This window comes from Culex quinquefasciatus, chromosome 1, assembly GCF_015732765.1.
Source record: "Culex quinquefasciatus strain JHB chromosome 1, VPISU_Cqui_1.0_pri_paternal, whole genome shotgun sequence".
Taxonomy (NCBI): Eukaryota; Metazoa; Arthropoda; class Insecta; order Diptera; family Culicidae; genus Culex; species Culex quinquefasciatus.
The window spans coordinates 53,895,228-53,919,180 of record NC_051861.1 but is presented as its reverse complement, the minus strand read 5'-3'; the positions used below and the strand labels follow the sequence as shown (position 1 = coordinate 53,919,180).

General features: G+C 38.7%; 2 protein-coding genes across 3 annotated transcripts; one reads left to right on the top strand and one right to left on the bottom strand.

Annotated features, from left to right (window-relative positions):
- The first annotated feature begins 5,900 nt into the window (after positions 1-5,900).
- Positions 5,901-14,902, top strand: LOC6034781 (glycolipid transfer protein). 2 transcript variants are annotated; one of them, XM_038248511.1, is made up of 5 exons: positions 5,901-6,224; positions 6,299-6,619; positions 6,684-6,739; positions 6,799-7,074; positions 14,151-14,902. In XM_038248511.1, exons 2-5 carry the CDS (start codon positions 6,490-6,492, stop codon positions 14,316-14,318), a joined length of 630 nt encoding a protein of 209 aa, XP_038104439.1. In that variant the 5' UTR covers positions 5,901-6,224; positions 6,299-6,489; the 3' UTR covers positions 14,319-14,902. The 2 variants fall into 2 exon arrangements, with proteins under 2 accessions (XP_038104439.1, XP_001845054.2); XM_001845002.2 differs by having other exon boundaries at positions 5,901-6,619.
- Positions 14,312-15,178, bottom strand: LOC119765168 (transmembrane protein 17-like). Its single transcript, XM_038248512.1, has 4 exons — positions 14,997-15,178; positions 14,835-14,938; positions 14,665-14,778; positions 14,312-14,608 (listed from the first exon to the last, which is right to left on the bottom strand). The coding sequence occupies exons 1-4, from the start codon at positions 15,094-15,096 to the stop codon at positions 14,342-14,344; spliced, it is 585 nt and encodes a 194-aa protein (XP_038104440.1). The 5' UTR covers positions 15,097-15,178; the 3' UTR covers positions 14,312-14,341.
- Positions 15,179-23,953: the final 8,775 nt, after the last annotated feature.

Below are 23,953 nucleotides of genomic sequence, written 5' to 3'. Positions count from 1 at the left end.
GTAAAAATGTGAACCTGATGAGTATTCATCAAAAACTGATGAAAATTCATCATTTTCTGGGGTAAAATTAATCTTTTTTTTTTACACAAAATCTGTCACCATTTCCTGATGAATACACAGCTAAAAAAGTAGTAATCCAGCTGCGTGTAAAAGGCCTGGGTGTAAAATAATTATTGCATTATTTTATACAAATTTATGTTATTTTGCACCCTGAAATATGTATCCCATCAGTATGGGAAACCAACTTGACCGAAATGTCAAGCTCATAAATGCGTTTATCCTTACAGCTTTTCATCGGTCTGATGGCCGAGTGGGCTAAGGCGCCAGTCCTTACTGTTGGTGCTGGGATTGAATCCCGTCGGATGCAACTTTTTTTTTGTTTTTGCAAAAATTGTACATGCAGTGTGTAATATTAAGTGTTTATTTTGACGAAGGTGATGTGCATGCTTTTGCATGCGATTTTACCATCGGATTTTTTGCTGTGTATAACCATCATTTTTTCTGTGTGTATGACCCCTAAACTACGCTAAAGTGATTTACATTTTTTTAATCCAAGATGGCGGCCAATATGGCAGTGCCGAAATATTGAAAAAATGCATTTTATTATTTAGTAAGCAATCAACTATTCAAGTTTGACTAAAATGTAGTCGCAGAACTCGAATTTGACGTTTAAAACAAGAAAAAGAAAAAAAAAACGAAAAAAATGTTTGTTCTGGACTTTATACTTATCAGAATCGAAAACTGATCAAATGACTGTTTGAGTGTGTATGTGATTGCGTATTCGCCTTGGTGCTCAAGATTTTTGCCAAGTTTTCTCAGTTTCCAGTTAGTCTAAAAGTTTGAAGATCTGGCAACCCTGTCTCTGGTTGTTACCACTCAAATGATATTGACTAAGTTGGCTCACTGCCACAAACCATGTTTTCTGCGCACTTGGTATCCGTAGATTTTATTACGCAGATAAATATAACTTTCAGATATTTTGATTTATCCATTTTTGATCAGAAGTGCAGAAGGCATCAACTACATAGTTGGATTAAGTTAGTTTTTTATACGGTTTTGTAACATTAATTTTGTAACACGTTTAAAACGTTTTCGGGCCAAATTCCAATGAAACATGTCATAACATTCCTAGCAGCCATTTTGTGAAGAGAAGTTGTCGAGAAACATAAACTCTTGCATAGGAGATAAATACCTATCACCCCCTCAATCCCTAGATCAAACAAGACAAACCGAGGGAAAGTTGCTCGCTTGCTCACTGTGGAATCCCACTATCCAACAAGAGAATCGCCCAGAACGGCGACTCCCTAGATTTGAGCCTCTAGCTCGGAACACTGATGACGACTGAATGCCGCGCTCGTTCAAGCTGTCAAATCTGCAAAGGGGGACGTCGATATAAACCTTTACGCCGACAAGCAGCCGTAGCGTGTAGTCTACACGCTCAATATGTTGCATTCAAGTTCCATCCTAATATGCACACCACACATCCTCCCTCTACTCAAGAAAAATGAAAAAAAAAGATTTTAGGACTCATTGCGTTTTGAGTTGCTGTCATCTTACGAATGTTAGAACCAAAAAAAAAACAAAATGTAACCGGGGTCGAATGGGATCGAACCTAAGCCAACTGGGATGAGAGGCAACCATGGGACCCGGACTATAAAAGCATCTAGCTCTGATTTTTTTTTTTTTTTTTTCACCGCATAAAGTGTTGGGAGAATCGATGTGATATCGTCTTGTCTGCCACTTGGCCTAACCCTGGCGGAAAGTCAATCATTGCCAACCCTGCCCATTTCGAAACGGTCATCACTAATACTTGACGATCTACGGCGGACAGCGCATCGATTTCCTTCTGATCAACTGAGGCGAAAGGGCTCGAAGCACGATCGATACAATCAAGTTAGTTGCACTTCAACCATGTGCGGGTACTAACCGTTGAGAAAGGCCACCTCCAAGCCAAGCCTAGTGCATGTATAAAAGTGCGTAATTAGAAAGTCCTCTGAAATTGTAAAGATCCTCCAACCTACCACCAAGGCGACCTTATAACCCAGTATCGCCCACGGACTTGAATGAGCCTATTTGTTTGCCATTAGACCGTCCACCAGCACACTTGATCGTATACAATTTTACAGAACAGGAGGCAGTGGTAGAGTGTGGATGGGAAAACCTTTAGGGAGAAGGATTTTTTTCGGTTTGATTTCCAGAAAACCACGCGGCGATCTTCGCCGGCCCAATTGTTCAACCGAACTCCGGACAGCATCAACCGGAGTACACGATCACCCGCAGCGTCGGATATCACCTGATCACTGACCACGTAGCGCACACGAGGACGTTCAGATGTCCGTAGGAGATCATAGCCACGGTATCCGATATAAGGGCGCCGCCTTCAGGGGAAATCCGGTTTCGGCTGGTCGCCTGACTGACTAAAATGATTTACGGACATACCGTAGGATCACATTAATCACGTCTGGTTGTTGTCAATCCGTAGAGGCGCGTCAAACCCCTAGCAAAAGGGAACTTCCGTTGGTTGTAAAATGTTGGGGAAACCGCTACCAGCGAGAAGTGATCTTGACGTCCTCCATATTCGGCGTTGATCCCGCATCCGGCACTCGCACTTGGGCACCATCCCTAATCCACACACATTCCCGCACTCAAGCTCGACACACGCGTGCACGCCATTTGATCGTGTGATCAGGATGACGCAGTGTCATTAACATCCTGCTAGAGCCAACCAGGTCGCGCTACCTCGCGATAATCCATAACGTGCCTCACGCCAGTTACGACCACGTGGGGAACGAACGACTACCACGATCACCAATCAGCAGGAGCCGTCGAGGAGCGCTCAGATGCTCCGGCCTCTTAGGGTTTCAACTTCATCATGTGGGACAAGCCGTGCTCGCCTTTCACGACCACTTAGTGTGAATACAAATGCATTCTGCTCAACCAAACCACAACGACGTTGTGGTCGACGACCATTATTCATGCGCGAAGTCCGCCGGGAAGCGCTTGGACGCTCCGGCCACGTGTTTCGCTTGGTCAACCGATCTCGTCACTAACATCTGGGCGGTGATCGACATCACCTGCTCGCCTTCAAGGCCGTCAAGAAGCGTAGAACAAGAGATCACGTGTGAGATGAGACACGCGGTCATCCGACGACAAGACGCCGAACAGCAGACGGCGTTCGCAGATATGGGGTTGCCGCATTTCTGCAAAATGTGTGTTTACCCGCAGATGTGTGATTGCCCGCAGATGTGGGGTTACTCGCGTTCTTAACAGGTCAGATCAGCCAGATTAAGCTCCCCAAGCCGTCCCCAATTCGTTTCGCCAATGATAGTCTAGCACTATTCTCAATAAAGTCTTTAACCTAAACAAGTCATTTGACCCTTCGTGGTGGAAAAGCTTACTCTTTTCGCCCCTGGGTTGCGAGTCCAAGAGCGAGAGAGCAACTGAGCCGGTCCTTTGTGAGATATGACAACCATAACCTCTACCACAACGCTCCGTTTATCCTGTCTGAATTACAAGCCGTTCCCGTCACGCCTCTTTCATGCAGACATTCCATATCACTCACATAATGCGGACATGTCCCATGCCCTCTTTCTTTGTTTTTTTTCTTTTTTTTTTTTGTCGCGAACATCCCATTTCGCTTCAGTCCTTCAGACTTCTCGAATTCCTTTCATCTTGCGGACATCCCATCTCGCTTGCATCCTGCGGACATCCCATCTCGCTTTAGTCCTTCAGACTTCTCGTATTCCTTGCGGACATCCCATTTCGCTTGCATCCTGCGGACATCCCATCTCGCTTTAGTCCTTCAGACTTCTCGAATTCCTTGCGGACATCCCATCTCGCTTGCATCCTGCGGACATCCCATCTCGCTTTAGTCTTTAGACTTCTCGATTCCACCAATCTTGCGGACATCCCATCTCGCTTCAGTCCTTCAGACTTCTCGAATTCCTTTCATCTTGCGGACATCCCATCTCGCTTGCATCCGGCGGACATCCCATCTCGCTTGCATCCTGCGGACATCCCATCTCGCTTCAGTCCTTCAGACTTCTCGAATTCCTTTTATCTTGCGGACATCCCATCTCGCTTGCATCCTGCGGACATCCCATCTCGCTTCAGTCCTTCAGACTTCTCGAATTCCTTTTATCTTGCGGACATCCCATCTCGCTTGCGTCTTGCGGACATCCCATCTCGCTTCAGTCCTTCAGACTTCTCGAATTCCTTTTATCTTGTGGACATCCCATCTCGCTTCAGCCCTTCAGACTTCTCGATTTTCTTTTATCTTGCGGACATCCCATCTCGCTTGCGTCTTGCGAACATCCCATCTCGCTTTAGTCCTTCAGACTTCTCGAATTCCTTTCACCTTGCGGACATCCCATCTCGCGTCAGTCTTTAGACTTCTCGATTCCATCAATCTTGCGGACATCCCATCTCGCTTGCATCCTGCGGACATCCCATCTCGCTTTGGTCGTTCGACATCTCTAAGTTCTTGGAATTGTGGACATCTCATCTCGCTTTCATCTCCTCTCACATCAATTAAATTCGAGTGAATTTATCTAAAAAAAACGACAAGAAATACTGATTAGGCACATTTCTATATTAAAAATGCATGAACAAAATCTAAAGAAATATTTTCTTAACCATTTCTTTACTATGCCGCACTCAATACGGATTTGTGTGGATAGACTTTACTGGTCCGAAAAGTCTGCGAGTAGCTTCATCCGCTGACCCTGTACCATTTCCTGACCAGCTACTTAACGCAGAATATCACCCAATTGCATTTCGGAACAATAATTTCTAAACCGAGATTATGCAACGGATTCGTGTGAACAGACCTTACTAGCCCGACACTGCTTTATCTTTCTTCACACATTAGCATTAAACCAACTTTTCACACAGCAAAAAAATATGATTATTTTTTTTAAAATGGAGATCACGACACCACGCAACCGGAACAATTAAAACTTCTCCCAGAGTCTGTCCTATCTTATCCTGGGACACAACATGGCGACAAAAAGTTGTTTACCTTTCAGAGACGAGCCGCCTCAAGAAACAATTTTACTCGCGCCGCCTGAGCGACTCTCTCGTTGGGGGGAAGGTCCAGGTTACAGCTGATATCGCGTTGAAACAATATCCGGCAGGATCGCCAATGTGGAATCCCACTATCCAACAAGAGAATCGCCCAGAACGGCGACTCCCTAGATTTGAGCCTCTAGCTCGGAACACTGATGACGACTGAATGCCGCGCTCGTTCAAGCTGTCAAATCTGCAAAGGGGGACGTCGATATAAACCTTTACGCCGACAAGCAGCCGTAGCGTATAGTCTACACGCTCAATATGTTGCATTCAAGTTCCATCCTAATATGCACACCACACACTCACTGTCTTTCTCCGAGTTTCAGTCAATAAAATACAAGCTGTATTTTGATTAAATGGATGGCACATTGTGTGAAATGTTTTTCCATTCTAGAAATGTTTAATAATATCTTCGAATATCATGCTAAATTTATACATTCTTTTTCATTTTTATATAAATATAAGTTCAATTTATGCATAACTAAAGATCTTAAAATGGCGATGTTATTTGTTTTTAATATCGAACTATGAAATATTCGACAGGCTAAATACAAATGCGTTGCAAGTTGGAAAGTTTCAAGTAAATTTTCAAACATTAATACCAGACTGTGTATGTGGTATAAGAGTGTTTCAAAATTGTTCTCAAGAAATGAATTGAACCACCCTGAACGTTGCATACAATCGATTGAGCAGCAACAGCGCAGCATGAGGCAGCATAAATTTACAGTTCATAAGACTGTCAAAATCATATGCTTTACCTGGTATCATGTAATATTACGGGTTTGACAAACAGTTAACTTTTCTTGTAACATTTGTTGTTAATGTTTGCAGAATCAAATATATTCAATGTTTATTTTAATTTTTTTATTTTTTTAATGTGTTTTTATCAACATACAAATGTTAAAAAGATGCACATCTAGCCATTGCGATTCAAAACTACTAAAATGATAAAATATAATAAAGTTATGGCAAAAAAGGGTTCAGGAGACTCAGGACAAGCTTTTTAATTTCTTAAAAATTGCAGCAGATAAGTAAGCATCTCGTCAACATGCATTGTGGCATGTGTTCAAAATTGTATTCACGAAAGTGCCAACAGTTCAGCAGTGCACATGACAATCTCTGCCTTCATCAACCAAGAATAAGCCAAGCCAGAGGTAAAAACACACACCCGTTTCTCTGCGATAAAATAATATCTGATGTGTGTTTGGCGGTGATTTCGTTTTTTGAGTCTCAAGCAGCGCACACGCCGAGCTGATAAAGGTATTGATTGTGGTCGTGGCTGTGAAGTGAAGCCCCAAAGGAAGGCAGAATGGAGGAAAAGACAAGCCCGCGACAATGATTCACCACACCACCAGAGCTCTCAGCGTGTGTCGTGAATCAGTCACTTAGTCGCTTGCTTGCTTTCCGATTGGTTTAACCATGGCCGCTGATCTGGCACCGAGGATAGATTTTTCAAAACTCAAGTGTTTTCCCGAGGTGGACGGTGAGAAAAACAAAATTGTGACCAAAGCATTTCTCGAATCGGCCCAAAATGTTATTGATAGTATAGGTATGTCTCAAGAAATTGTACAATTTCGCACATCTTTACAAACATTAAACATTTAATTTTGCAGAATCATTCGGAATACTGTTCTCACCTATAGTGAAGGATATGCGCGGTAATGTAAAGGTTTGTAGTATGAAACCACATGCACAAGTTGATAAATTTAAAGATTTCCATTTTTTCAGCGCCTGGAGGCCAAATATAACGAAAATGATAAAGCCTTTCATTATCTGGAGGATCTAATTTTATGCGATAGCAAAGGGAATGAAAGCTCGGACGCATTCGACACGGTGACCGAGGGCTTACTGTGGCTCAAGCGGGCGCTGGAAATGATCGAGAGGTTCTTTCGGAACATGTTGGACGATACCACCTGCAGTGATAACGTGAAACACCTGCTTAAGAAGGCCTACGAAGACGCGTTACTGCCGTATCATGGGTTTTTCGCACAGAAAGGGTTTCAGGTGAGAGCATGTTTGATGTACTGTTATGCTATGTGGTTGAGTAATTTTCAATATAGGGGAACAGCATCTAATTCCAGCGAGCCTCTAATGTTGGCAGGTCAGAACTTTGACACTCAATTAAAGCTAATTAAAAGCGTTTTCAACTGAAATCGAGTGATAAATATCTCAATGAAGTGAGCAAGCAAGTTTCTGTCCAAAGTTTTGCAAAATTAGCTGTTTAAATAGTGAAAATCAGTAAATTGGATGGAGTTAGGAGCGAGTGCTTAACCTGCCAAACATACGAGAATTTCCCCTAGTATGTGAATATTGATTGCAATCTTGAACATTGATTTGCAATCTTGAATAAGCTGCCAAATTTTCTCAGGCAAGATCGATAATATAGTTTTCATGGATTTAAAATTTTTCATTAATGTTTGATAACTAAACATTAAAAAATCGGAGTGAACCGAAATAATTTGTAGGAGGTCTAGTGCAACTGTGTTTTTAAAGATTTTTTATCAATTCTATAGAATATTTCTCTGAAAAAGTTACAGAAAATTGTGGTTAACATGTTTTTTTTTTTTGAATTAAATATACTTTATTGAATCTTTCTTATAATAATTACATTTGGTTTACATAATAAGTGGTCAGCTGTGGCTCTTCAGCTTTAGTTTGCTTTTCGTGATTTAAACACTGTTCATTTTCTTAACTTTAAATGTATATGATTTATCATTTTTGTAACACTAGGTACAATGAGGAAAAAAAAATTAAGAAAACATAACCTAACCTAAAACTAACTTAATCTTACCATAAACTAAACCAATCCTTGAATCAAGGGGTATTCAGATATAGCACATTTTTCCCTGAATTTCAAACATTTTTCTTGAATCTTCTGATCCAACATTTTTACTTCTGCTAATTCATGAACCTCACTTGATCTTGTCCAGCCAGGAACATTCAAAACCATTTTGAGTACCTTGTTTTGGACACGCTGGAGCTTCAATTTATGAGTTCTAGCGCAACACTCCCAAACAGGTACTGCATACTCAATAACGGGGTAAATTATTTGTTTGTAAACTGCTAGCTTATTTTTCAAAGATAGCTTTGATTTTCTGTTAATTAAAGGATACAAACACCTGATGAGAATGCTGCACTTGTTCAATATTTTATCTACATGCTGCCGAAACAATAGTTTCGAGTCAAGTATGAGACCTAAATAGACAACTTCCTTTGACCAGGGTATCGAAACATCATTCATTTTATCAAAACATCATCCTTTGGGGCAAATCTGGCCGATTTGGAAAGTGGAAAAATGATGGTTTGAGTTTTGGCTGCATTTATGCGAATTTTCCAGTCGCCAAAGTATTCGGAAAGAACGTCAAGACCCTTCTGAAGACGGCCAACTAAATATCTGGTTATTTTACCCTTATAAATAACGGCAGTGTCATCAGCAAAAAGTGACAACACACCATTACCAGGAAGAGTAGGCAAATCAGATGTAAAAATATTGTACAGAAGTGGGCCAAGAATACTTCCTTGGGAACCCCAGCATCAATGTTGAATAATCCAGAAGCAATCCCATTCAGAAAAACCTTGAACGATCTCTCCGAAAGATAGTGCTGGATAATTTTGATAAGATACATTGGAAAACCGTATAAATACAGTTTATGTATCAAACCATCATGCCAAACATTGTCAAAAGCCTTCTCAACATCCAACAAAGCCATAGCAGTTGATTTAGACTCAAGCTTGTTCTGCTTGATGATTTTAGTTACTCTCGTAAGCTGATGAGCAGTATTATGCCCTTTCGGAAGCCAAACTGCTCATTCAAAATTATATTATTATCGTTGGTAAAATCCAAAAGCCTTGAATAGATGACCTTCTCAAAGAGTTTGGACAGACTACTCAAAAGACTAATGGGACGATAACTTGTTGGCGATGTTGGATCTTTTGAGGCTTCAAAATTGGTATGACTTTGCCCAGTTTCCAATTGGTGGGGAAGTAACCAAGTTGCAAACATTTATTGAAAATATTGGCTAGATGTTGAAAGAACTGATCACTCTGTTTTTTCAACACTAGATTAAAATGTTATCAAAGCCTGGAGCTTTCATATTTTTCATTTGTTTAACTGCAACTTTGACTTCCTCACCAGAAACATGGGAATCTGCAGGAAATTCAAAGGTAGAGTCATTGATTGTTGAAATACTATTGGCAACTGATGTTTCTTTACGGCTGGTCATGGAAGCGCCAAGATTATGTGAACTAACAAAATGAAGCCCAAGTGCATTTGCCTTTTCCTCGGATGTAATCAAAGGAGAATCCTCAACAATAAGAGGAGGAATAGGCTTTGGTTTGTTTTTAAGAACTTTTGAAAGTTTCCAAAATGGTTTTGAATAATTCCCAAGCTGGCTTACATGTTTTGAAAATTCTTGATTTCTGATATTGTCAAGTCGGTCTTGTATGATTTTGTTCAAATTGTTAACTGAAATCTTTTGTCATAGTCCCCAGTCCGTTGATATTGTCTCCTATAAACATTCCTAAGTCTAATCAAGTGTTTAGTATCTACGTCAATATCAGTTACCTTAAAATTAACAGGAACCTCCCGAACGTTGGCAGCCTCTGCTTGGTTGATAGCCTGCTGGATCACCTCCAGCGAACGATCAATATCGGCAGAAGTTTCCGGGTGTTGATCATAGTCGATGTTGCTGTCTACCACTTGCTGAAACTGCTGCCAGTCAACGTTGTGGTAATCTTTCCGGGTTGGTTGCCGCTGCGGAGTAACGGAAGCTCCAACCTCCACAACCACCGGATAGTGATCAGAACTCAACTCTTCAAACACCTCAGGATGAGCCACGTTCTCAGCCATATTGGTAATGAAGAAGTCGATGATTGAGTGATTCCCAGACCGAGCCACCCTCGTTGGACGATCTGGACTCACAACGTTGTAGTATCCGTTTTGCAGATCGTTGTGCAGAATCACTCCGTTCCGATTCCTCCTGCTGTTGCCCCAAACTTCATGCTTCGCGTTGAGGTCACCAGCGATGATGTACTTTGCGCTCCGCCGTGTCAGCTTCTGGATATCGCCCTTCAGTTTTGCTGCTGAACCATCTCTGGAATTCACCTGACGTGGGCAGTATGCAGCAATGAAGAGTACTGGGCCAACCGAAGTGGGAATTTCCACCCCAACGGCCTCGATGATGTCCAGCTTGAAGTGTGGCAGCCGGCGTGGCTTGAGATCACGATGAACAGCGACAAGCACACCTCCTCCTCCAGAGGTGGTCCTATCGAGCTGCGTCGCGATCTTGTAGTTTTGCAGATAAACTTTTTCACCGGGCTTCAGATGAGTTTCCGTGATGGCAGCTACGTCGATCTCCTTCTCGCGAAGAAAATCCACCAGCTCTAAGTTCTTCCTCCTAATGGAGCAAGCGTTCCAATTCAGCAGCTTGAGGGACCATACTGGATGACGAACGAGGTCAGCACTTCAATCTGCTGGGTCTTGGTTTTGCATCCACGCAGTGCAGCGGACATCTGTTTGAAAATATTGAGGAGTTCGGTTGAGGTGTAAAGATCATTACCATTTTCCTCAACTGCTGGTTCTTGGATTGGTCTTGGCTCCTGGCTGAAGCCCGGTGGTGGCGGTCTCGGCTCCTGGCTGGAACCCGGCCGTGGATGATTCATCTCAGCTCTCTTCCTGGGATCCAACGGCAACGGTGCCAAGTTCGGGACCTGGCGTCGCGGTTGAAGAGGTGGAAAATTTTGCTCCACCAGGGCTGGAGGAGTTCTACGACGCTGAGGCTGATTCTTCGTCGATGCTTGCTGCCGAATTTTCACGAACTCAGCTCTCTTGGGGCACTTTCGGTCGGTTGACGAGTGCTCACCGTTGCAGTTGAGGCACTTCACCAGCGAATCTTGGATGCACTGGGATGTGATGTGCGCATCGGTACCACATTTGGCGCAACGACGCTTCAGGTGGCAGTTCTTACCTCCGTGCCCGAAGCCCAGGCAGTTGAAGCATTGTGTGACGTCACGATGCACTGGTCGGTATCGCTCCCACGACACGATAATGTTGAAAACCGCTCGAATTGCCTTCAGCTCAGGAAGCGTCGTCGATCCCTTAGCCAAATGCAGCAGGTAGAGCTGGTCACGGTACTTGATGTCTTTGTTGCGTCGGCTCATTTTGTGCACGGCCAACACATCCAGTTTCAAAACTTTTAGCTCGGCAGCTAATTCCTCCACTGGCATGTCGTACAGACCTCTGACGACGATTTTGAACGGCTTATCCATGACGACATCATGGGTAAAGTACTCCGCCTCGTTTTCGGTCAAGTAATCCTTGACCAGTTGATAGTGCTGCCTGGATTGCACCAGCACCTTAAATCCGTCCTGACACAGACGAATGTTGCCTTGGACTTTCCCAGACTTGATGAGTTCAACCAGCCCCGCACGAAAGTCGATCGTTGCTGCTGATTGCCTCACATAAAAAGGAGGCAGTTTCTCCTTTCGCTGTTTCACTTCATTCTCCTTTGCTTCCGCTACCTGGTCCTCGTCAGGCAGTCCAGCAAACTTGTTGTTCTTCAAAAGCTGCTCCTCGTGCGATGAAGAGTTCTCCTCCTCCTCATCCATCGGTACAGTACCGTCGCTCTTTTTCGTCTTTTTGCTGTTCGATGTCACTTCCAAAAGCACCTTCCTTTTGGAAATTCCCGGTTTTTGGCCATCAGTTGAGGCCTCAACCTTCCTTTTGGAAATTCCCACTTTTTTGCCTGCTTGAGCCGCAGGTAGGGCAATATTGCCGGCGTTTTGCGCCGGGACGCGACGAGTCATGTTGATTCAGACAACCTTCACCAACGAATGCTCGGATAACAATGGTTAACATGTTCATCAAATTTCTCATCTAAAATTTAAAAAAAAAATCTTGTTGATATTTTAATACCAACAGATGTTTGATACGTTTGAAAAATTTTATTTGATGGTTTGCTCTGATGCTATTGATAACATTAATCACAGAAGGCATAGACTGCGGTATAAACTTTTGGTTTTGTGGACAATGTAGCTTGGATTGGCTTGCAAAATCCAAAAATATTATTTATTGGGAAGTTAGATTTTCTGACACATTCTAATCTTGAACCACTTGAAATTTCAATTAAGCTCAAAGTAGCCATTTCCTATTTGCAACCACTTTTCTGAAAGCTCAAAGCTCCAAAACTCAAATTTTGTTTAAAAAATCAATTTCCACTTAATTTGCGATCTGGACTGTGCATTGTTCACATTAAAATTTCCTTACATTAACCAATAATTACATGAACTAAAAAGAATGGTACAAATCATATTTAAAAATATATATAAACATTCTCATAATGAAATTCTCTTCTTTTTAAACAAAAGGAATTGAAAAAACTGCGATTATTCAAATATTAGTTAAGTTTGCATTAGATCTTAGACGTAATTTGTTAATGAATTTCTGCAGCAAAATGAATCAGCGACGAAAAATTTACAACTTTGAACAAAAAATCATGGCAATGATAGAAGTCTTCACGTTAAAGGACTCGAATTGAATGTAAAAATGATTTAAAAAAAAAAACCTCGGGTAATCGATCTTGGACTAGATTATCTTTAAAATGCTTTAAGTAGTTCAACTGCATTTAATGCTCACTGAAAAACAATGTAAGTTTGATTTGTTTTAGTGAAAAAAGTAGCTGCAACCAGAGTTCGGAAACTCACTCACGAGTTCCTCAACCATGAGGAAAAACTAAGTTACCTGCGAATAAATTACTCATCACTCTCGGTGAGTGTGAGGGCCTTCCTCATTTACTCACAAAGAGGGCTTTGAGCGCTCATGAGGGCTATTTTAGAAAACAAATTTAGAGATGTCAAACTTTACATCGGTGATTTTCTTTTAACTCAACAGCGAAAAAGTAGTCCTGATGGTAGAGGCGCAGTGCTCTCAATTAGAAGTTTTATTTTCACACTGTGGTTCAAATCCTGATTTTTACTGTTTTTTTTCAGCGAGTTTAATTTTTTTTTTAATCACAAAGTTTGTTGTCAGCTTCCAGCAGTCCTACCGACGGAAAGGTCGGAGGTTGTTTAGACGGGGGATGCCTCTGCGGGTGAATTTTACCAGCTTTACCAGCAGTGGAAGGCCGTGTAGCTGAGGTAAGTGGCCACTCCCGGTCGTCGACAGTTGTACAAATGTGTTTTGGTTCAGAATCGGGACACGCCGAAGAAGTTGCAGTAGCTGCCGGTGACTTTGGCTTGGAGGTTCACGGAAAACTAAAAAAGGCCGATCCAGTGCTTTGGACAGCTTTAGGCTAGGGCCACCGGCGGCCGCTGAGGCTCCACTGCTGGTTCTTAGGCAAGACATATTGGTAGAACTGTCAGCGACCGAGAGTGGCCACAGTTGCCCAGCTGTCGAAGGGAGTGACCATTACCCACAGCTACACGGCCATCTTCTTTTGGTATGGCTGCCCGCAGAAGCTGCCCCCATCTGTGGCCTCCGATTTATCCTGCGATATTTCAATCCACAGTGGATTCCACCGGTCACCAATCTTAAAATTATGAAAATAATTGCCCATCCGCTGGACTTTGACAATCCAAGATTTCTTTTAAAGCAATGAAAAAAAAAATACCAGACAGACAAATAAAAAAATATTGATACCACATTATTACCAACTCAAAACTTTCGGATTTATAGACATTGACGCTACCTCGAATGTACAACCGATTCATAAAGACGCTTGATTTTTGATTGATGTTGTCAATGATTTTGTAAATAACAAATTGTTGGAAACGGCCTACTCACACCCTCATTTTACTCAAATATGAGTAAATTTACTCAGCCCTCACACTCACGGTGAGTATCGAGAGTGTTTGCTGTGAGGAAGCCTACTCGATTTGTGAGTATGAGTGGTTTTCCGAACTCTGGCTGCAACATATAGAGTTATCTACGTGCGCATGTATTGCGTGTACGTACACGAAAAAAAGTGAGGTTAAATTTTGTACCGTCCAGCAAAACAAATGGCGTGCTAGTGTGCGTGAGAGCGGGCTTAGATAACTCTATTGCGAACTAACCCGAGAAATGTTTACACTGTATTTTTTTCTAGGTTTTACACCATTATGTTCCAACGAGAACCGCCCTTTTGGGATCATCACAAACCAACAACAACAACATCGTTGCTCTGAAAACGTTTCTGGTTACATTTCGTGCCAACATTGACCATATCAACGCATTTTTCGAAGCAAACAACCTGAATAAAACGTACAAAGTTTAGCAACGGTTTTATTAGACTTTACTCTAGTCACTAATAATGGAAATGTTACTATTTTGACGACCTTCGAGGATGTTTGATTTTTGGCTCTGGAACTGTTCCCTTCGAAAGTGTGACGCTCGCCGGATAACCGAAAAGCTAGAACCAACTTGCAGCACAAGCAATGCACATTGGAAGCCCTGCACTACAATACTAGTTGTATATTTTAAAACAGGTTCACTGGTCATCAAGTAAATTTGCAACGGAGTTTGTATGAAGACAGAAAGTATCCAGAAGCCAGCAAAATCGGGTATCTGTTAAAAGAAAAATTGCCAAAAATGATAGAAAAGGTTTCGTAATGTCCGCTTGCCTTGTCCAAAAGATTTCCAGAATAACCTAAATACAATCGAAGACATTCAATTGGGGCTGCAATCGTCAAGGACAATACCGATAACACACGATGTATTGTTGTAAGGTTGAAATACTAGAATAACAAACATAATTGAACAAAATGTTTTTTCAACAATAAACTTTATGTACTTCATAGTATAGTGTAATAGAATTAGATGCCAACCAAATCCAACTGAAATAAACGTTTATGAACAAGAGTAGTTGCACCCAAACATTCGCAAAGAAACGTTCCTCTGTAATTAAAGAAATAAATTTGAAACCGATCACTTTTCCATGCTACGTTCCACAAACCTTGGTATTCCGTAATTTGAGAAAACTTGGATTTCCGTAAATTACTAGAACTACAAACAATCGCACTGGAAAACGCCTGCTCGTCCGCTGTATTTCGCATTTTGTTGTTTTGTTACGGTAAGAAAAAAAAACACTGCAAATCAAAGGGTGCCTTGGCGGTAGCCTTGGCAACATAAAGCACAAGCAAACGATTTTGTAATCAGTGTTTTTATTTTATGATCCTAGTCTCGTCCTAGTGCAAATAAAATGAAATGGTGCTGTATTATTGAGTAAAGAAATTAGTTTTTCTTTTTCAATATTTTAATGCGTCCATCCCGGGATTTCCCAAGATGAAATTCCCGAGATTTTTCCAAAACCGGGAATTCCCAAATCCCGGGATTTTTTTACATTTTTTCCCGAGAATTTCCGGAGTTAGAAAAACATCAAATTTTTGTATGTATGTAATTTAGTTATTGACGTGGAAGTAGATGAAAAGTTGAATTCTTAGAAATCGATAACAATAAAAAACTTATCATTTGAAAACAATAATATCATTTAAAATTATACAAAACCAATATTAACAGGTATCATTTTATTTGTTGTTTTTGTTTTGTTATTTTACACATTTTAAAATAATTTACAGTCATGGCATGTAAAAATATAAATTAATTTTAAGAGACTATTTAATTTTAAAATCCAAAGCACAAAAAAGAAAAACAATCTTTTAAGCTATCTAAAAACTGCTATCCATGTTTAGATTAAAGTGTACGTGTGATTCAACCGTTTAAGGCTAGTATGCTGATCGGAAGGAAAGGGGTCAAGAAACAGCTTTACGAACAGCAGAACAAAGGAGAGAGAGCGATTTCTTGGGGATTTTCTTCACCCTCTCTTACTTGCTTGCGCTGCCGCTGCTGCCCATTTGATTTTTTTCTTGACCGGTTCCTTCCAAAGTGCGTATATCGCTTTACGTCGAATCTCAAGTTTACATCAACTGAGTTTACATGTGATTATTTTTTTCCGTGTCGAGTAAATTCGAGCCAAACATTTCATTAGGGCACAAAACCAAAAAGTAAACATTCGGGATTATTCCACTATTCCACTCCATAGAACACTCCCTACATGCCCTCCAAGAATCAGATTGATAGCAAACAATTTCCTATTGAAAAAATCAAAAAAACAAAAGGGCACATAACAATGTTCACTCCAAACCAGAAAAAAAGTTCAATTGTGCCCTTTTCTTTTTCGTTAGTTTTTCGTGGTTAAGGAACTTTCTATGTTATAAAGTGAACTTTTTATACATTCTTAACACTAATTCACTTCAAAACAAAGTTTGGTTAACGTTTCACCAAGGGTTTCTGCAGAAAAAAAACTTCGTCGAAATACAATATTGAATACGGCCCGCGGCTGCTGTTCAGTACACTTTTGAAGAATTTTAATGTTTCACATACCTTATCTGCTCCATTCGATCATAAAACTTCACCAATTATAAAAATTTCCACTGAATTCCTCATTATTTCTAACTAAACAAAAGGGCCCATAAACATCATTCAAAACAACAATCCGGTGACAGCGCTTTAGTGCCCTTTTAGTTCTCTTCGAAATTGCATTTAGAAAGGGCCCATTATGAACAGCAGTTGGAAAGCTAAAAGGGCCTAATAACGAGATTTTTAAAATTATGAGTTTTATTGCGAAAATCAACATAAATTAAGAAGCAGTAAAGCAGAGTTGAGGATAATGGTGTGTTTTATCGAATCATCAGTAAAAATACCATCAGTCATGCTTATTTTTTAAATAGGAATTGAAACAAGTTGTCCATTTTTTGCAAGCGATTTTCTCGAATCGCGGTTTTTGCTTTTGTGCCCTAATGAAATGTTTGGCTCGAATTCACATATTTTTTTCTGTGTAGACTCAATCAATAGTTTTGAGCCATTTCTATGATTTTGAGCTTAAAAAACAATAAAAACATAGATTTTATGACTGTTTATAAAATTTTCCGGGATCCCGGGAATTCCAGGGATTTCAAAAATATTTTTTCCGTTTCCCGGGAAATTCCAAACCCGGGAAAATTGGACGCCCTATATAAGTTTAACTAACCATAATGAAGAAACGCAATCTATTTTATTAATTATGTGTTATTCAACTGATCTAAAACGGGCTGTGTTAATAATTCGATACCTCTGTGCTCCCTCGTACTAAGCTTGCTGGTCCTATCCAGTTAGTATAAGAGCGCACAGAGGCATCGAAATGTCACTTGTGCCCTTTTTCGAAGATCCCAGATCCCATGAGTACAATTGTGACCAATGACCACATTTCGCCTAAGGTCAACTAAATTTGACAAACAAGCAACATGTGTATTCTTGGATAATCCAAACCAAATTTTAAAATTTAAAAATCCCAGTAACACAATCATTTTTATTCTAATTTTACTGGATCAAAATGTTTAAATTTAATATCAGTAGGCTATTGATTGGCAATCAGGCTAGGGTAAACAAAATTGTTTATTATTTACGTTGTTTCGCTTCAGTTGGCAAACTGCCGTCTGGGAGTTGCACTTTGCACCCTCGCCAAGCACTTCCCAGACGAGTGATTGATCATGTTTATGAGATGGGCATTCCACTCGATTTGACCCTATGACGCCTCTCGCAACAGGATGTAAAATTCACGTCACCATAAAGCTACATATGGTCACAAAAATGAAACCCACTGAGCTGTCTGTGGTTTTGAAATGTATGTGCTCTTAGATGTCTAATAAATTATTTAAAAAAAATCGGAATGATTTTATTTAACTACTGTTTTACAAAACAAATTCATATAATTAACCATATTCTTACTGAAAAGAAAAACAATAATAAGTTGCTAGAATATCTTTTGATATAAATAAAGATATAAATTAAATTATTGAAAACAAAATTAACGAGTGACTACAATATTTGAAGTTAATAATTGAATCTTAAGCAAAATTATATTTTCAAAAGTGATAATGATATTAATAATTCTAAATTCATCAACATTTTCGTGTGTTTGAACATTTATTATAAAAAAAAACTCAATAGGAGTTCAAACAAATCAACTATAAGTGTAAAGTTTAATTTATGATTATTTTCAGATAGAACTGGACTGAATTAGGTGCGCAGTTGGAAAAATGTGTTCTAAAAACGACTGTACTTATTCAGACTGTAGTCCCGATTAGTTAACGGTATCATCACCAGACTGTTTTGGCTGAACCCATTTCCTCCATATGTTCCGTTACGCCCAGTTATTGACTGATGACTTAAAAAAGTCCTCTCCAAATATCAGCAATGCCTTTCTATAAAAGCACAACTTGTTTTAAAACTGACCGAGTGCCCTCCAAAACACCACATGCTATACATTAATTCAACCGAAAAGTTACTCATTTCATGAAGTTCTGTTCCTGTAAATTTAAATAACAAATCAGACGACTCCTGCTAACTGTAACATAACCCTCTACTACCCAACTCGGCCTCTGAATGAGATTTAATCTTATTAAAATACCCATGAAGTTCAAATCATTTTTTTCTTCCGTATGTTTTAATTGAAAATAAATATTCAGAATGTATAAACAAAGAATTCGATTCCCATCTGCTCCAACCTTCCATCGGATGAGGAAGTACCACAACACACCGAAACAATCCTGCTTCGGTGGAATCGCTGGTGGCGGTTGGACTCGCAATCCAAAGGTCGTCAGTTCGAACCCTGGGGTGGAAGGTTCCTTGGAAGGAAAGAGGTTTAGGGGCCCTCCCCATTCAAGCCTTCGGACTCCAAGGTTCGAGCAGAAACTTGCAATAGAGACCACAAAAGTCCTGGGGGTCGTGAATGTGGATGGTTTGATTTTTTGAAACAAAGAAGATTAAGAAAAATAATGAAAAGTATGGAAACATCCCTACAAAACTATGATTGGCGGTTGTAGATAAGCCTTAATTTTCTAGACAAAACTAAATATCAGGATAATAGCATATAAATAACCTCCTTTACTAAAAAAAAACAAAACAGTTTAGTTGGCAATACAGGGTTACACTAGAATCAATTTCAAATTGCGCGAAAAATATCATCTCACAGCACATGGGGACACCTCACTGCCTGCCTGCCTGCCTACTGATACCGCATGTTTTTGTTTTATTTTGTGATAATTGAAAGGTTACTGCGATACCCCTTTTAGAAAACCGGCAACGCCAAAGAGAGAGAGGAACCGTTTCGGTAGCGTGCAAAATTGATTAGGGGAAAGTGGGGCAAGTGTAACAAGCTAAGGAAATCCTCGTTAAAACCCATTAAAACGTTAAAACATCTGTCGGATTTTTTCATAATCACCTTATTTCAGGTCTTGACTAAGACTTTGACAGAACAAATTTTGAAAAAATCCTGTTTTTCAATGTTAAAAATTGATTTTAAAATTTCTGATTTTCCGTACGTTCTACTCAACTAGTGGGGCAAGACGAACAACCCGTTGGGGCAAGAGGAACGATGCATGAAACAACATGTTAATTTGCTAACAAGTGAACTGCTATCACTTTGAAACATCAGATTAGAATGTATTTAAAACGTTTCTTTCACTTTTAGGTTTAATAATAATATTTGACTAAAAATTTGATCGTTTTTACGAAAACAAATTATTGCTTAGATGATAAATAGTAAATTTTCATAGTATCACTTTATTTTGTAGGAACTTTTTTTTAAACAATTGTTTATCAGTTTTAAGAACTTTTTGTATTTATTTCCCAATAAAATATGTTGTTGCAGAAATACGTATTTTTCCATACTAAAAATCCATATGGTACACTTGCCCCACCTGAACAAGATTTCTAAAGCTCTCAACAAAAAAACCAAAAGTTAAATCATACTTTCTAATAGGTGCAAATCATTGGTTGGAACACTACTGATCTAGGAAAAATAGGATTTTGATAAAATGAGCCTTAAAACGAACCGTAAGCCTTATTTTGTACTTTCCAAATATTATAAGAAAACAAAGGTTTTTAAAAAACTTCATTAAATCTTATGCTCCGTGGCGTTTACGTCGTTTTGGCGGTTACGTGGTAGTAGAATTAGTCAATTGCACTGCTAGCAACAATTCCTCATACTGGAAATAATCAAAATTGTAAAAATTACGGCCGTACGAGCGATTGTTCCTCTTGCCCCATATGGTCGTCTTGCCCCACCTTCCCCTATGTGAACCACGGCAAAATGTCCTTCTGCTATCAGCTCGCTCGCTCGCCTGCTCGGATGGGGCCGACGTGATTAGAGGAGTTTGTTTTTTTTTTCGCTCCCCAACCCAGAATCGTATAATACGTGAAGTGTAACAACTTTCAGTAGAGTATTTTGAGCCCAGCAAAGGACCACCATCGCCACCGCGCATCAAACATTCCGCAGATTTAACTCCAATCGCAACAACAAAGTAGCAACGCCCGCTATGTCCGCAGAATCTCAAGGAAAATTCACAATTTTGCACTTTGAAACGATTCTCTGGGGTTTTCGCGATCTAACTCTTCATACCGTCTTGCGTTTTTCGTGAGGCTTTCTGCAACATCTTAGGGCAATTTTGTATTTTTTTATGCGATGTGACGGATTCGAGATACATAAATATTTAAATTGCGATATCCAAAGTTATTTAAATAACCAACGAGCTTATCAAATGTCATTCTCGAGTGGAACAAAAAGGATAACATGTCTACACAGTTTAATTGAAATCGGAGAGGGTCGAGTAAAAAAGTTACTGTTTTGGGCTGAAATTACTCTTTATGCAATAGATTTTTTTTAAGATTCACAACTTTTTCAAATTTGTGAACTCAAAATGTGCACATTTATAAAGAAATTTGCAAACATTAAATGATTACAAATGCATTACTAAACGTTATACAATATATTCTAAATAGTTTGCAAATGATTTTACATGTTTTATTTTTGTGATTGAGGCAGTATTTGTAGATTTTGCTCGGTTTGTTCTAGAGGTCGTATCGAGGTGCTCCGATTTGGCTGAAACTTTCAGCGTTTGTTTATCTATAAATGAGATAAACTCATGCCAAATATGAGCCCTCTACGACAAAGGGAAGTGGGGTAAAACGGGCATTGAAGTTTGAGGTTTAAAAAACATAAAAAATAAAAAAAATGCTCTAATTTGCGTAAAACTTGATCAATTTCAACTCTGCATCTAGCATTCGAAGGGTCTTTTGAAGCACTTTAAAATGTGCTGTATACATCTAAGATTGGTTTGACTTTTTCTCATAGGTTTTGCAAATTACTGCTAAAAATGATTTTTTTAAAACCTTAATATCTTTTTGCAACAGCCTCCAACACCCATACTCCGATAAGTCAAAAGTTAGGGAATTTCGTGGACTATAAGCCAACGGTATTAACTTTTTGGCCAATCGCGGTTTTCTCATAGTTTGTCGATTTTTCTATAACAAACATTTTACAACGTTAGTTTTTGCTCTTTAGGCTTCCATAGCGACACTTTTTTGTCTCAATTTTGTCATATTCGGAATCCTTGGAAAATTTCAAGTAAGTAAGAAGTATTGGAGTAGTAAATTTGATTTAAAAAATAATATATATATAGCAAATTTTAAAGTGCTTCAAAAGACCCTTCGAATGCATCTAAAAGAGTTGAAATTGATCAAGTTTTACGCAAATGGGAGCAATTTTTTGATTTTTAATGTTGTTCAAACCTCAAACTTCAATGCCCGTTTTACCACACTTCCCTTTGTCGTATAGGGCTTATATTTGGCATGGCATCATTCATAGACAAACAAACGCTGAAAGTTTCATCCAAATCGGAGCACCTCGATACGACCTGTTACACATTGGTGAAAAACTCGCATTTAAACATAGGGGAAAGTGGGGCTAGTGTAACAAGCTAAGAAAATGCTCGTTATAATCCGTTAAACGTTAAAAAATCTGTTAAAAAATCTGTCGGATTTTTTTATAATCATCTTATTCCAAGTCTTGACTAAGACTTTGATAGAACACGTTTTAAAAAATCCTGTTTTTCAATGTAATAAAATGATTTTAAAATTTTTGATTTTACGTACGTTCTACTCAACTAGTGGGGCAAGACGAACAAAACCCGTTGGGGCAAGAGGAGCAATGCATGAAACAACATGTAAATTTGCTAACAATTGAACTGGTATCACTTAGATATATCACATTAGAATGTATTTGAAACGTTTCTTTTATTTTTAGATTAAATAATAATATTTTACAAATAATTTGGTCGTATTTATGAAAACAAATTATTACTTAGATGATAAATAGTAAAATTTCAAAATATCAGTTTTTAAGCACTTTTATGTATATATTTCCCAACAAAATATGTTGTTGCAGGAATTCGTATTTTTTTCCATACTAAAAATCTATATGGTACACTTGCCTCATCTGGACAAGATTTTTTAAAAGCTCTCTACAAAAGTAACCAAAAGTTGAATCATACTTTATAATTGGTGCAAGTCATTGGTTAGGACACTACTGATCTAGGAAAAATAGCATTTTGATAAAATGAGCCTTAAAACGAACCCTAAGCCTTATTTTGTACTTTCCAAATAATATAAAAATACAAAGGTTTTGAAAAAAACTTCATTAAATCTTATGCCCCGTGGCGTTTACGTCGTTTTGGCGGTTATGTGGCAGTAGAATCAGCTAATTACATTGCTAGCAACAATTCCTCATACTGGAAATAATCAAAATTGTAAAAATTACGGCCGTACGAGCGATTGTTCCTCTTGCCCCATATGGTCGTCTTGCCCCACCTTCCCTTATTTTTTCAAAATGCTTCTAAACTTTTATGGAAATGTAGGTAAATGCAATAAGCCGACATTTCTCTACTTTGATCTAAATTTATATGCATCAAAATTAAACCAACAGTGTTTCTAAATATATTATATGTTTTCAATGTTAATATAATATTTTTCATATTTTTTATGGACATTTATAAAGTTAAAAATATTATTGAGTGTCCAATCCCAATTGGTGACTTTTCACCTCAATTTCAATTTATTATTAAAATATTGTAGCTCACGCTATTCAGTGATTTCAGTATAGGGTATTTTAACCATTAGTGGACCCCCTAGTAGAGCCGAAGCACATTTTTCACAAATTTTCAATATTTTAAGCACATTTTCATAACCCTTTGTACAAAACAATGAAATCTGAAGTCTTTTGAACAATATTGACTATTTGTTTCATCAGTTATTTGTTTTTGAACAGAAAAATTGCCATTTGAAAAAAAAATTTTTTTGCCTTGTTATGGACCCCCTTTTCCTATAGTGGACCCGGGTCCATAATCCGATTGTGGACCCGGGTCTACTATAGGCAAACTGTTATTTTGATACCAAATTTAACCGATATTTGATGTTTTGATGCATGGTGTAGGTCTAATGATAGATATAATGATTAAATGATGGATTTTGCTCACTTTTCATTATAAACAAATATGTTTTGTTAACAAATTTGGCTTTAAACAACAAAAAACCTAACAAACATTTAAACACATTTATTTCCAAAAAAGATCAGAGAAAACGTTTCAAAAACCAGAATGAACATAAAAATAATAAAAAAAAAGTAATCTTGAAGCATTTTTTCCATATTAATTACATAAATGGTTGACCGAAACTAAATAATAGATTTGTTTTCAGTTGCTGATAAAACCACGCATGTTTATTTTACAAAAAAATGTTTTGTTATTGATTTATTATTATAAAATATCATTTCAAACTGCAATTATGATGCTTCAGTTAAATACAATTAACTATAGTTTTGATTAATTTTAAATTCTGACGGCTTCAGCATTTTAGGTACTTTTAACATGAAAACAGCTATATTTATACTCATAATTGAAAAAATATGCTTTTAGGTTGATAACAACAAGCATTTATTGTATGTTTTATAGAAACTTTTGCTTGAATACACAGTTTTCTTCATTTTTGAAGGTTAAATTAACAGGGGTCCACTTTTGGAAAAGTTAGGATTTTCGTTGT

Bases quoted from the DNA above. Each gene is read 5' to 3' on its own strand.
- LOC119765168 (XM_038248512.1), bottom strand. From the start codon at position 15,096: ATGCGAAATACAGCGGACGAGCAGGCGTTTTCCAGTGCGATTGTTTGT. The intron at 14,939-14,996 runs GTTTGTGGAACG...CTTTAATTACAG, and splicing joins TCAAATTACGGAATACCAAG to AGGAACGTTTCTTTGCGAAT. The intron at 14,609-14,664 runs GCAAGCGGACAT...TTCTTTTAACAG, and splicing joins CTGGAAATCTTTTGGACAAG to ATACCCGATTTTGCTGGCTT.
- LOC6034781 (XM_038248511.1), top strand. From the start codon at position 6,490: ATGGCCGCTGATCTGGCACCGAGGATAGATTTTTCAAAACTCAAGTGT. The intron at 6,620-6,683 runs GTATGTCTCAAG...TTAATTTTGCAG, and splicing joins AAATGTTATTGATAGTATAG to AATCATTCGGAATACTGTTC. The intron at 7,075-14,150 runs GTGAGAGCATGT...ATTTTTTTCTAG, and splicing joins TCGCACAGAAAGGGTTTCAG to GTTTTACACCATTATGTTCC.